Source organism: Protomyctophum parallelum, assembly GCF_964188405.1.
Source record: "Protomyctophum parallelum genome assembly, chromosome: 6".
NCBI classification, from domain to species: Eukaryota; Metazoa; Chordata; class Actinopteri; order Myctophiformes; family Myctophidae; genus Protomyctophum; species Protomyctophum parallelum.
This window is the reverse complement of record NC_139701.1, coordinates 20,489,552-20,502,811: the sequence shown is the minus strand read 5'-3', so window position 1 is coordinate 20,502,811 and position 13,260 is coordinate 20,489,552. Positions and strand designations below refer to the sequence as shown.

Sequence of the window (13,260 nt, the reverse complement as noted above, 5' to 3'; positions counted from 1 at the left end):
AACACAGTTATTATATGAGGCGATCTAAAATCCCCCTATGGGGATTACAATGCAAATAAAAGCCCTCTAACGATATTGACTTCGGAGTCTATTGCATGAAATATTTCACTTTATACAATACAAACACAAAATAACATACAAACAATCACACCCTTGTGAAGTGAGGGGCGCTCTTATCATCATACATCACATTCCGTGCTGAGCCAAATCACAATTTGCGTCTTCACTTGTCCGTCTTCACTTGTGTCTTCAATGTTCATGTTTTTGTACACAAACCTGGAAAGCTGGGCATAGGAGGGGCTAGCGCCCCTCAATAATAATTAGGGGTCAAGCCTGAAGGGCGAAGACCCCTTATTGTTTTCATAATTATTCAGCAGATCTTGGCAATTCTGTGCTGTCGTTTTCCAGAACTAAGGGTCAGAGGTCCTTTGACAAATCACCTCTGACCCTTAGATATCCCAATTAATTAATTATATGATCTGCTGTATCCTCTCTTGACGTCAAAAAAGCGACCTAAAAGGTTTTCGTACCCTGGTTTACCACTCCCCCTTGAAATCGCATTTCCATTCATTTGTGTGATTCGTTTGCAGGAGTACAGGGTTGACGGGCATCTCCAGTCTCTAATTAGTGAACAACACGAGCCCGGAACACGGACCCTGATTGGGTCCAAAATCTGGGCCCTGCTAATGTATGGTTGATTTGTGGGCGTAACAAAAATAGTGACGTAATCTCCAGTCTCCAACCTAATTTGTAGACTGGAGCCCTAACGCATTCATTGTTTCTATACCTCATTGTGCAAATTGCAAACCTCTGTTTGCCTTGATTTGTCGAGCTGCTGGTGCGAATGTTCTGTCAAGTGAAAACCACCTTGCCATAGAAGTGCGTGTTTGTGTGTGTGTGGTACTAACGGTGAATGCATTGCTGGCAGCTTTACCCAATCTCATGCTGATGACAACTGTCTTTGAGGATTTATGTGCTGGAACTGCCTAGTGCCTGCATCATCTCAAGCTTCCTCTTCATTTTTCCAAATTCTCTACCTTCCCAAAGATCCCCTACACTCTCCCTGCTTGGATCTTGTTGACTGCCATCCGCATGTGTTCGTCAAATAAGATGACTTTCAACCATGCCAGTGTTATTTTATCACTGGAACTCTCTTTTCAGATGGGGGTCGGCGGCCAAATTACATATCATTTTTGGGGTCCTTGACAGGAAATCGTTTGAGAACCACTGATATAGAAACATGGGTTTTTCAAACGGTCATTTGTAGAATTGTCCTCAGGTCTAAATGGGTTAATCTAGATTCTAGATGATTGAATTTGTGCTTAATAGACAGTGTGATGATGGCTGAATGAAACACTTTAGAAGGTGTCACTTTTCTCAGTGCGAGGTAGTATGGGCCAAAAAGGCACTCGAATCAGCTCTCCAAAAATACTCAAATAGTAGAACATTATTATATAACAATATTGGGGCGACTGTGGCTCAGGAGGTAGAGCAGATCGTCCAATGATCCATGGGTCGGTGGTTCGAATCCCGGCTCCTCCTGTCTACATGTCGAAGTGTCCTTGGGCAAGACACTGAACCCCAAATTGCTCCCGATGTGCTGGTTGGTACCTTGCATGGCTTCCGCCGAAATCGATGTATGAATGTGTGTGAATGTAATGTAAAGCGCCTTGGATAAAAGGCACTATATAAATGCACCATTTACCAGTCTTTTGATGCACAATCAAATCTTTATTCACCTTTTGCAGAGCACATTAAATGGTCGTTCAAACAAACACCAAAAGAGGTATTTACAGCCCACAATCGAACCAGTGCATCAATGTCCAGAGACATCACATTTCATTCAAAACACACATTTTAAAGTATCACATACTACTTTATAAATGACCCACGTAATATAATTAAAGATAAGAAAGAGTTCTCTAAACAAACCCTAAACAAACAAAAGGGTAGTTGCTCCCTTCAATGGAGTGAACAATCAATTAAAAACAATCCACTTGAATCAAGCGTCAAACAATATAAAGTCAAAATAACATAGCTCTCTGCAACATACACAATAAAGAATAATTCAAACTTTAACCCCATTTATGTCACAACCTTCCTGTTAAAGGTTATGGGGAAAAATAACACAGGAACTTAATTAGATGTATCATCAGTGGCAGGGTGAACACAGAAGGGTTATTTTTATATTGGTTTCTGAGTCTAGAACAAAAGGAAGAATCACAAAAACAAAAAACATTGAACAAAAAAATATTTTGCGGAAACGGCTATTGGCCAAATTTATAGGCTATTTTAAACATCGATATTGGTGCATCCCTACTGGAATCTATCATTTTGGATGGCAAACTGAACTGGAAAACATTTGTTACACTAAGATTCAACCTTTCAATTTGATATAGTACTATTTCAGTTCAGTGAACAGTTGAACACTGCCATGTGTAGGAGAGAGTAAAATAACATTGTAGATTAGTAGTCAAATCAAGACGGAGGAACATTCTTCAAGTCTGTATGGGTTTTATCTGAACTGAACTAGGACTGAGAAAGTGACAATGCAGAATTCCAAGAATGTACAAATGATGCATATTGTGCCATGATTTCAATGCTCTTTGAGCATTAACCTTTCTCAACCTGATGTAATATGAAAAGCTCACAATGTGTTGCAATGCAGTGTGTTGTGAACTTATAGAACATAATTTCTTTGCGGTTCATCATACAAGAAATTATACAGTATACATCAATAACTTACGCCATTTTGGGCGGGAACCCCTTTTGGTGTTAGCTATTGAAAAATAGCAGATCTACAAGCTTGTAGGTCTGCTATTTTTGAAAAATCGAAGAACGACTGACATAGAAACATAGCTTTTTCAGAAAACTGTCAGGATGTAGAAGACATTTTTAGAATCTGATCTCAGGTCAGAATGGGTTAAGTAATTGATGTGGACCTTGTTTACTCGCTGCTATCATGACCCCTGTCCTCTCCCTTCCTCAGGTTTGTTAGTGGGTGTGATTCTGCGATACGGCATCCCTGCCACAAGCTACCACCACAAGACTCCCCCGAGCTGTGCTCTGAAGGGAGGCCCCACCAGCACCCTGCTGCTCAATGTCAGCGGCAAGTTCTTTGAGTACACGCTCAAAGGAGAGATCAACTCTCGTGAGATCCACAATGTGGAGCAGAATGACATGCTGCGAAAGGTAAACAGGGATTTATTTTTACTTTGCTTGTTTTATACCAGAGGTGGATTATACCTACTGTATGTAAATATGTGGTTAGCACTTAACCTCTTCCCTTGTTCTACACATTTTTACCTATTGAACTGCACCTTAACACAATCGGCTCCGGGATTTCTTTCAAATTAAGAACACTATCTGTTGCTACTTTCTGTAATCTTTCCTCAGGGTACCATCTGAACGCCACGATTCAGCTTTTCGTTTAACCATTTAAAACGGCAATCCATAACTTAAAACTTAACCACTACTGGTTAACGGTTATTATTGCATGAAATTCAAAGGGAAATATCTCGCTTTCCCAAACAAGCTGTGCCTTTTTATTTCAACAGTTAAAATGTCAGCTCTGTCACACAGCAGGCTTTGAATTCCGGGTAGAACATGAAAGTTACAGATTGCAGCTTTAAGCCGTATTTTATACCATACTATTTGAACATAACTCATCTACAAGCTCACCACATGAGGTTTCCACCCGACGGCAACAATAAGCATCTTTCTCTTACCCACAGGTTACATTTGACCCTGAGGTCTTCTTCAACATATTGCTGCCTCCCATCATCTTCCATGCTGGATACAGTCTGAAAAAGGTGAACCATAACATGAAATGTTATCGATTATTATTTTATTTATTATTGTCTCCACCAGGCCGAAGGCATGTGGGGAGAGTATGTTTTGCACTCCGTCCGTCCGTTTGTGTGTCCGTTTGTGTGTCCGTCCGTGTGTCCGTGTGTCCGTGAACAGCTAATCTCGGCCACCGTTAACCCGGTCGATGCCAAATTTTGCACACACACTCCCTGGATGCCAACCATGAACCTCTGCCCCAAACTTTCCAGAACGGCCTGTTATAGCGCCACCAGGAGGCCACTTTGTGCAAAACAACCCGGTCGATGCCAAATTTTGCACACACACTCCCTGGATGCCAACGATGAACCTCTGCTCCAAACTTTCCAGAACGGCCTGTTATAGCGCCACCAGGAGGCCGCTTTGTGCAAAACAAGTTTTTGCACAGTACACCTACAGATTTTGTCCAAACATCACGCAAATTGGTACACAGTCTCTCTAGAGCCATTCAACGAAACGGGTCTTTCAGATTTATCAGACTCCATCCTGATTGGTTAAGATTGGCTTCCAAAGTTCACAGGAGTGCTCAGTTTCAAACAAAATGCTGCAAATCATGAACACATCGCGTGATTTCCGTGAAATTGTGCACCCACATTCCCACTAGGCCGAGGACGAAATGCCACATGAACAATTTCAACTCAGCCTCAAGGTGGCGCTATAACTGGCCGAAAAGTGTTTTTACCTCTAACTGCACGGATCTGTGGATAACCTGGTGGAGACCTGTGCCCGGAAGGGCACTTTTTCTAGTTTATTATGTTTTTCAGATCATTTGTTGTATCTTTTATATATTAACAAATTGACCAGAATTATTTAAATAGATTTATATATTAACAAATTGACCAGAATTATTTAAATAGATTTTTGTATAATCAACTAAGTATGATTAACCATTAAGCCTTTTTTTTGTCATGGAACAGTGTTGCACAAAAATAGAACACTACAAGCTCACCTTATCTTCTATTATCTATTAAATAGTTTAGTTCGATTAACTGTTGTTACCTAGTACCTTCAGTGCTTGTGTCGTTGCTGTGTCTTTTGGAAATTTGAAAGAGTAACCCATTCTACTGAGTACATTTATTTGATAACAAGGGGTTAATAGAATGCATAGTAAATGGTAATTTGAGAGTGGCAGTGCATAGAGGGGTCCAGGAGGATATACGGTATCTGCTCATTCTGCTGCCACAAACTGCTGTTTCATTGGACAGATGGTCTGCTTAGGAGAGCTCTCATTGGCCAGGCTGTGCGGACATTCAGTGTTTACTGAAAATAAATAGCCCCTTTGAGGTGAAGTCTAGACCAGATGTCTTTCGCTTCCTCTCTGAGGCTGGCACATAAAAATGCCTGACTCTGACATGTCCAGTTTCTTCTGTATGGTTGTTAATTGAGCCACGAGAAGCAATTGATAAAGGATGTAATGAGGCTCTATGTACTGTGTACTGTATACATGTATGTATGCATGTTATGTCACTTTGTCTGCAGTCACTCAATAGACTGTATTAGGGCTGCAACTATTGATTACAAACTTGGTGATTACTTTATCGATTAATTAAATCATTAATTAAGATTCGAGTGCCAACCCTAACGAGCGAACGTTCGAACCCCGAATGTTTGGGCACAGCCTTAACCCATTGATGCCTGAGGCCGAATCTGGGAACGCCTTCTAGGGCCTGACCTAAGGTTTCTGAAAAACCTTTTTTTTAAATAGTTATGTTGCTACATACATAGCAATAGCTGATGAGACACAGAGAGCGCGCCGGCATCAAGGGTAGAACAACGTATACGTTGCACAAGTGGTGAAAACTAGCACTCGTGCTAACACACTGTAAACGATGCATCTACAAGTTGTACAATTGTGCAATGAGCAATGTGATTATGTCCATAAACATAAACAGGCGTCAATGGGTTAATAGGCCACTGTTTGTTGTGTTGCGGCCCTAGCAGTGGAAGCATGACAGTGGGGTAACACGGAGAACAGTGGCCACGCTAGGGGGCTGGGGTGTGAGGTTTCACGTTTTCCCATGTAAGTAGATGGGACATTTTAATTAATTAATTAATTAATTATTCATTTGTAATTTGTTAAATGGGGAAAAGGGCTTCGTTAAGACCTCCATAATATTATGGTCAATGCCTGTGTGACATTGACTGAATTTTAGTTAGATTAGTTAGATGCTTATCAGTGTTGCGAGGATGAGGGGGTACCTGGAAAGACCAATCTCCCCCCATAGGGGGTACCTGGGCCAAAAAACGGCGGTGACAACACACAGAAGTGTGCAGAGAGAAATTCCTTGGCATACCGACGACATTGAGGCGAAACAGGAGTAAAATGTTCTACTCTAAATTAAAAATGTTATACTGCTTTTTTCTGTGACTGCTTCAGAATTGTGCATTTTGAACACACTCACACTGTACATCTTTACGGTCTTGAGCTACCGGTACTTGTTTCTGAAATAATGGGAAATGAGATGTTTTACAGCCCCCATGTGACATCTAATGTCATGGTTTGGTGAGTAAGCAATTCTCAAGCTGCTTCATTATGCAGTAATAGATGGAGTCACAGCGCATGCAGTGGGTTATGTATGAGGGCAAAGGTACAGTGCTCTACCTCTACTGCAGAACAGGTTTATAAAAGGCGGTTCATATTTTCAATAGAGTGGTTGACACTGGCTGTAGGGTATTTGATCAGACATAATATTTGATCAGCCAGTGGTTGACACTGGCTGTAGGATATTTGATCAGAATCTTGTCAGGTCAGGTCAGGTGTCATCTCAGTATCATCACATGACACCTGCTGGAACTAATTTCAGTGTTTGTTGAGTTATATTGGGGCATAATTCAACTTATTCAAAGGATGTTTACAGCTAATGCAATACTCAAGTGTCAAGTATATATCGTGGAAGTAGACTAGTATGGAACATATTTTAATGAGACGAATAATTTAAACACCTGAACTGAACCGACCTCAATGATCTTAAGCCCATGCCCATGCCCATGCAAATCCACATTGTACAGTGCTTTGGAGGAAGGCACTTTATAAATGCAGTCCATTTGTATAATGAATTTCTCATGCCATACACCTGTTCTTAGCAGGTGAATGTATATTACAGATAAATGGCGAACCTGTACGTAGCTTTATATTTCTGTCGACATGTATTTGTCTCTTCATGGCAGCCTACTGATTAGGAAAAAACTGTTACACACTCAGAATTCTGAATCAAAACAAAGCCAGCAGGCTGAAGCGTCAATCAATATAAAATTGCTGCATACTGTATATGGAGAGTTTGATGTTTTTTTCCTCTCGCTAAGTTTGTTCCCGGTGGTGAGAACCTCACCACAGACTTTGGTGTGCGACATGCGTTACCTTTCCTTTTAGCCTACTGATTATTCTCACTGGGTTATATGACAATCTGCCTGCCTGTTCTTGAGGTATTTTGAAAACATTCAGACTGTGACCTTGATTGTAGGTGTGCAACAAACTATTCCATTTAATCGCTTGTAAAAATATATACATTTTAATCAAAAACAATCAATTTGTTCTACAAGCTCAAAACATTATCCAATCGAAAAGTTATAAAAATGGGGCTAAAAAACGATTATATTTGTTTCATGTTTTGTATAAATTAAACTTAAGAAAACATGCTTGTATTGTTGATTATTTTGATTCATAAAAAAAGCAATTGCTATAATTATTGCTAGGAAAATAATCGATAGTTGCAGCCCTACTTGAATTGATCTTGACTTACTGATGAGTTGCCCCCAAAAATAACTTTAAGGTGCTTTCCTTAATTCCTTGTAATTTGCTGAGTCAAACACGAGGCTTCAGGAAACGAGAATCAGGAAAAAGGAAGTGTGCTATGCTTTTTTAAAGAGTCCCTCCATCGTTTTTGTTTTGAGAAAGTCAGCAGAGTCAGCATATGCTAACTTAAACTATTAAATGCAGCTGTCCTGTCCATGGCTCCAAACTTTGTTTTGGCTATAAGAACCTCAACTAACCATTAACACCAGCAAAGAAGCGACAAAGGTTAATATGTGAAAAGCTGGTATCTGTTTTTAAGAACTAAACCACATGAACCAAAGTGTCCCTATTTTGGATTAATGGCATTTAATGTTTGTGTTTGTAACTTTTCCCTTCATTGTCAATGGTGTTTTTAAAACAAACTTTGAACTAAAAACAAACATTAATTTCTCTTCATTGTCAATGGTGTTTTTAAAACAAACATTGAACTAAAAACAAACATTCATTTCTCTTCATTGTCAATGGCGGTTTTAAAACAAACATTAAACCTGTATATAGGAGGGACCCCGGTCAGCTTCATATATACTGTATACTGGGTTGAAGTGGTTTAAGTGGTTTGAAGAGGGTTTGAAGATGTTTCAACTGTTGTTTTTGTCTTGATGTTTCCACAATGTACCCAAACATATAGCCTTACTGTCAGAGCGGGTTCTGTGGGCAGGAAGTTGATTGTTTGCGAGGCACATTTCCCATGGAAACAAGATAAGGTGCATTTCTGTCTGTTTGGGAGAATCCAACAGCTAGAGAGAGGAGTAGGAGGACTTCAGTTACTGAGCTGACAAGAAGAGTGTTTTGGCGTTTGTTTTATAACCAGTACCAAGCTGCCTGAGGATTAATATGTTTTTAAACCGGTTTTGACTTTTGAGCAGTTGTGGAAAAAGTACTCCAATGTTTTACTTAAGTAAAAGTATAAATAATGCAATAATGCAATGTACTACGTACCGTTAAGAATAGCAGATCTACAAGCTCACAATGTGTCGTATCGCGACGCATTGTATAATGTATATTTTATTATTTTCTAATAAAAATTCAAATCTCCAAGTAACTAGTAACTAAAGTTTTCAAATAATTGTAGTGGAGTAAAAGTACTGGAAATTGGAAATACTCAAGTAAAGTACACATTTTTAGTTGTTGTTTTTTTTTGTGGGGGGCGGGGGATTTGACTTTGAATATATAATTACAGATAATGTGGCATATTTAATACTTACCCGCTCTTCACTTCTCGTTACAGAGACACTTCTTCAGGAATCTGGGCTCCATCATAACTTATGCTTTCCTCGGGACTGCCATCTCATGTTTTGTTATTGGGTGAGTCAGTGTTGCGTCTATGACACTTGGGGCCCTATCTTGGGCGGAGTAATAATTTATTTTGAACACCAAATCTTTTCAGAGGGGGGGGGGGTCCATCTGTAAAGATCTACTAATCTTTTAAAATACAACATTATTAAATAGGATGCCTGTTTTGTCCATAGTATATTCTTTATTTTTGCCAGGTGAAACCTGCAGCTCATTTTCTTTTAGTAACCTTTTAGCGACCTAGTCATGATTGGCTGTCCCTAAGCCAATGGGAGTATGAACACATACTCTGAATCGCCGCCTAAGCCAATGGGAGTCTGAACCCACACAGTGATTGAACCAACAAAAGAATGTCGGAAACGAATGAAAACAGCCCGGGAGCCATGTTGTGAGAAACATGCACGTTAAAATAATAATAATGGGGGGGAAAAAGAGGGACAGATGCAGTTAATGATACACGTGTCATTCTTGTTTATTTATGTTGATACCAGTCATTGTTGATTGTCTTGATTTTGTATATTTAAGTTATTTAATATATCTGCCATGGAATATGTTTGGTTAAAAAGCCTAGAACACAAGGTTATTCACAATTATTTTGTATGATAATTAATCATCAAGTAAAATGTCATGATTGGATTTGTGACAATCCTAACCTTACAATCTCTCTCTTTGTTCTCAGAAATCTGATGTATGGCGTGGTCAAGCTCATGCAGCTGGTAGGGCAGCTGAATGACAAGTTCTACTACACCGATTGCCTCTTCTTTGGCGCAGTCATCTCTGCCACAGACCCAGGTGTGGTACACATACTGTAGACCGTATATTTACAAGTAGCCCTAACCATTGGGGGTCTGACACAAATTTGCGTATTAAACGCCTCGTCCAAATAATAGCCCCGTCCGTATAAACAGTGTTATTTGCAAACTAGTCAGCCTCATTTATATTTTGTTGAATTTCCGGCGATGCACACCGTTGTGCTGTGCCGAAGATCTACAAGCTCAAAGTGTCGCGTCCGCAGCACATTGTGAGCTTGCAGATCTTCTATTTTAGGCACTCCACTCACTGTGAATCCAAGCAGAGGTATAGGACACAGCTACACCAAAGTCCTCTGCATCCCAAAAATAAGTTGTAGTTTTTTTTTTGTCAAAAATGTTTTTATTGAACAGATTATAAATTATTACAAACATTATGATATGAAACTTTTTTTTATGAAACAAAATGGAAAAAAAAAAGAAAAACAAGACAAAAAGAGAAAGAAATCCCTTAACCCTCCCACCCATACTGCTCAGTGACACTGCATACTATAATAAGATGATAGAACGCTCATGGAAAACATCTGAAAAGAAAATGGTGTACAGTCAACCATATCAATGGTATCCTGTCTATTAATCGTTTCTACTCAGGTAATGGGGCAGCCAAACCTTATCAAACTGGCTCTCCCTGTTTCTCAGGAAATACCTTATTCTCTCAAGATGAAGTGTACTAGTCATTTCATTTAACCAGTGCTTAAATGCAGGAGCCTCCTCCTTCTTCCAGTGTGTCAGAATTAGTTTTTTCGCTGTAATCAGACCATATGAGAAGAGTTGTTTCTGCGCTGTCGTCAACAAATAAGTTGTAGTTTAACTCGTGCCATACTCAGCCAAGTGGCATATACTCTGTGAAGTGTCTATTATCATTGGGTGTATAAATCATGTTTTTATATGCCTCTATAAACATTATGGACATCGGGTTATAATGCCCGGTGAAGCTAGAGTTCACGTGCACTGGCAGCTCTTGAATTATAGGGATATATTAGATGCAACTGTGAACAGCCTAATTGATAAAATAAGCATCACACATTCGAGAGCAAGATCAGATGATTCCAGGAGGAGAGAGAGACAGGGGAGGAGGAGAATGGGAGTGACAGACTCGGACAGAATAGGAGAGAGAGAAGTGGACTTTCTTTTTGTGGGCTGGTTGACCTGCCTCGGCCGCCCCACGATATTGCGTTGGAATCCCATATAACCCATTCGCCTGCCCTGCGGTTCAATTCACGGGATCTGCAGCTACGGGTCGGCCCGCACATAGTCGCTGCACAGGATGGTGATATGCTCTCTCTTAAAAAGATAAAAGACTTGACATGCTCGACAGGAACTGTAACCTAATAATAATGGCCCGGTGCAGATCGGTGCAAAAATATATAAAAGCCTACTCCAAAGGCCCGGGCTACTATTTTGTTGCTTTTTATGACCGTGATGCAAAACATTCAGAAAATAGTTGATCTACAAGCTCACATGTGTTGTGACTTGTGACGCGTCGTAAGATTGTAGATTGGACATTTTCTAAAACATTTGTACGGTATACTATTGAATTATTTTGAAAATATTCACCCTTTCTCATATCATTGCTGTCAGGCAGAAACCTTGTTTCTTCATATTTGTTTTTTTTCTTCATAAATGAATGCCCTGTTTTATACGTGTCATGCAAAAGTAATGAAATTCTCACAATCGACACAAAAAACATCTTTGCTAACATGAATGACTGGTACTAGTAGGTGTCCGACAGCTGCAGCAAAATTAATGTCCTCTACATCCATGTGCGTACTGTCTTTTTGCAGTGACAGTGCTGGCCATCTTCAATGAACTCCATGCTGACGTGGACCTGTACGCTCTGCTGTTTGGAGAGAGCGTTCTGAACGACGCCGTTGCCATCGTGCTCTCCTCGTAAGTCCCAGCTGTGCTGCATCGTTCATCCATTCATACACACACTAGTTTATAGTCTCCTTCGAGCAGAAACCTTGTATCCTCGCTCGGGTGTTGCAGGCTAATAAGGCTTCACTCACACGGTCACAACAGATTGTTGTATAGCTGATGCATGAGACTTGTTTACTGATGCAAGCTCGCAATTAATTTCCAATGGGAGTCACATGGTTTGACACAACATTTTTGTTGTATGAGAGGGAGGGGGGCAGTCGAAACACAGCCGAAAGCCGGACAACAAAAATGTTGTGTCAAACCATGTGACTTCCATTGGAAATGCATTGTGGTGGCCATGACACTTACCCTTTGTTTACATCTAGCATCCAACAATGTTGTATGCTAGATGCGAAGGTGTGAGTTAGGCCAAAGAGTACATGCCCACCATGAGGTATACTACACAAGTCACAGGTTGCATGCTGCCATGCAACTAAAGCTGATATAGACAAGTTTCCAGTGTTTGTACACAGAATTCAAATAGCTCCCCCCCCCCCCTCCCCCTATCATTCTATTGGCCGAGCCAGGTCACTTCAGGCTATGGGATTGTTGTTGCTGCTGGGGGGACGCTATGGATATTGTGCTCGTATGGCTAAATATGAATTTCTATCGATATCTTAGTTACAACAATGACATTGAGAGCATTGTTGCAGGAGAACACCTCAGCATCATAATATAGGGAAGGATGGAGGGAAAAAAGGCCAAAAAATACATTTATATATATTTTCAGTTTTGGCTGAAAACTTGTCTATATCATCTTTAACGTTGCATGTTGTTCATGTATAAATGTGTGTGTGACAAAATGATAATACACTTGAACTTGTTCTATTGGCGAACACATCACCATAAAGTCTCTACATTCATAAAGAGAAACCTCTGTGTCTTTGGGAGTATTTCCATGTATCTCTCACGTCTTTTTTTCAAATTCTGCACCCAGGTGTGAGACAGAGCGGAGCAGTGAGTTACAAAGTTACAAATTACATGTACGCAAGTACTCTTAGTAGAGGACCTGACTAAGATATGTATGCACTTCATTTAGGAGAGAATATCGCAACTGTTCTTGACTAATATGACCCCCGCGAACAACTTGGGAACTGTGAACAATTCTCTATCCGGGGCGAAATGCCCGAAAATGACCACACCCTTTTAAAAATGACCACTACTTCAAACATGGCTCTATCTTCTAAACCGTTGGAGCTACAGATTTTCTGAGGAGCTCAAAATGTTCAGAATGCTCATGTTTGTTGAATCCGTGCCCAAGCCAGCAACCCTCCGGGTCATCATAGTGGCCAAATCCAATATGGCCGCCAGTCCGCCACCTGAAAAAGGTTTTGTCCAGAACTTTTGATCAAAGTTTTTTTATTAATGTTCACACGAAAATATTATACAACATTTTTCGAACATTTTTTCCCCCTTTTTTCCCTCCCCTCCCCCAGAGTGCTTGCACCATATGAAATAAAAGGCACATACAAATATACATAGACATAATAGAAGACTAATAGAAGTATGCATTGTCCAGAACTTTTGAACCAGATCAGCTATGAATGCAAACTTGTTTTTTGACAATTATAAACATTTTGGAATGATCATCTTCATGAC

At 40.1% G+C, this 13,260-nt stretch overlaps 1 protein-coding gene across 2 annotated transcripts in view; it reads left to right on the top strand.

The window, feature by feature from the left end:
• The window catches only part of slc9a7 (solute carrier family 9 member 7), a 49,184-nt gene that overhangs the window by 2,440 nt on the left and 33,484 nt on the right, over positions 1-13,260 (top strand). For both annotated transcript variants that reach the window (XM_083766538.1, XM_083766537.1), the window contains exons 2-6: positions 2,990-3,192; positions 3,735-3,812; positions 8,868-8,944; positions 9,612-9,724; positions 11,526-11,631. In XM_083766538.1, coding sequence (XP_083622664.1) covers positions 2,990-3,192; positions 3,735-3,812; positions 8,868-8,944; positions 9,612-9,724; positions 11,526-11,631 — 577 coding nt within the window. The remainder of the gene's footprint in view (positions 1-2,989; positions 3,193-3,734; positions 3,813-8,867; positions 8,945-9,611; positions 9,725-11,525; positions 11,632-13,260) is intronic.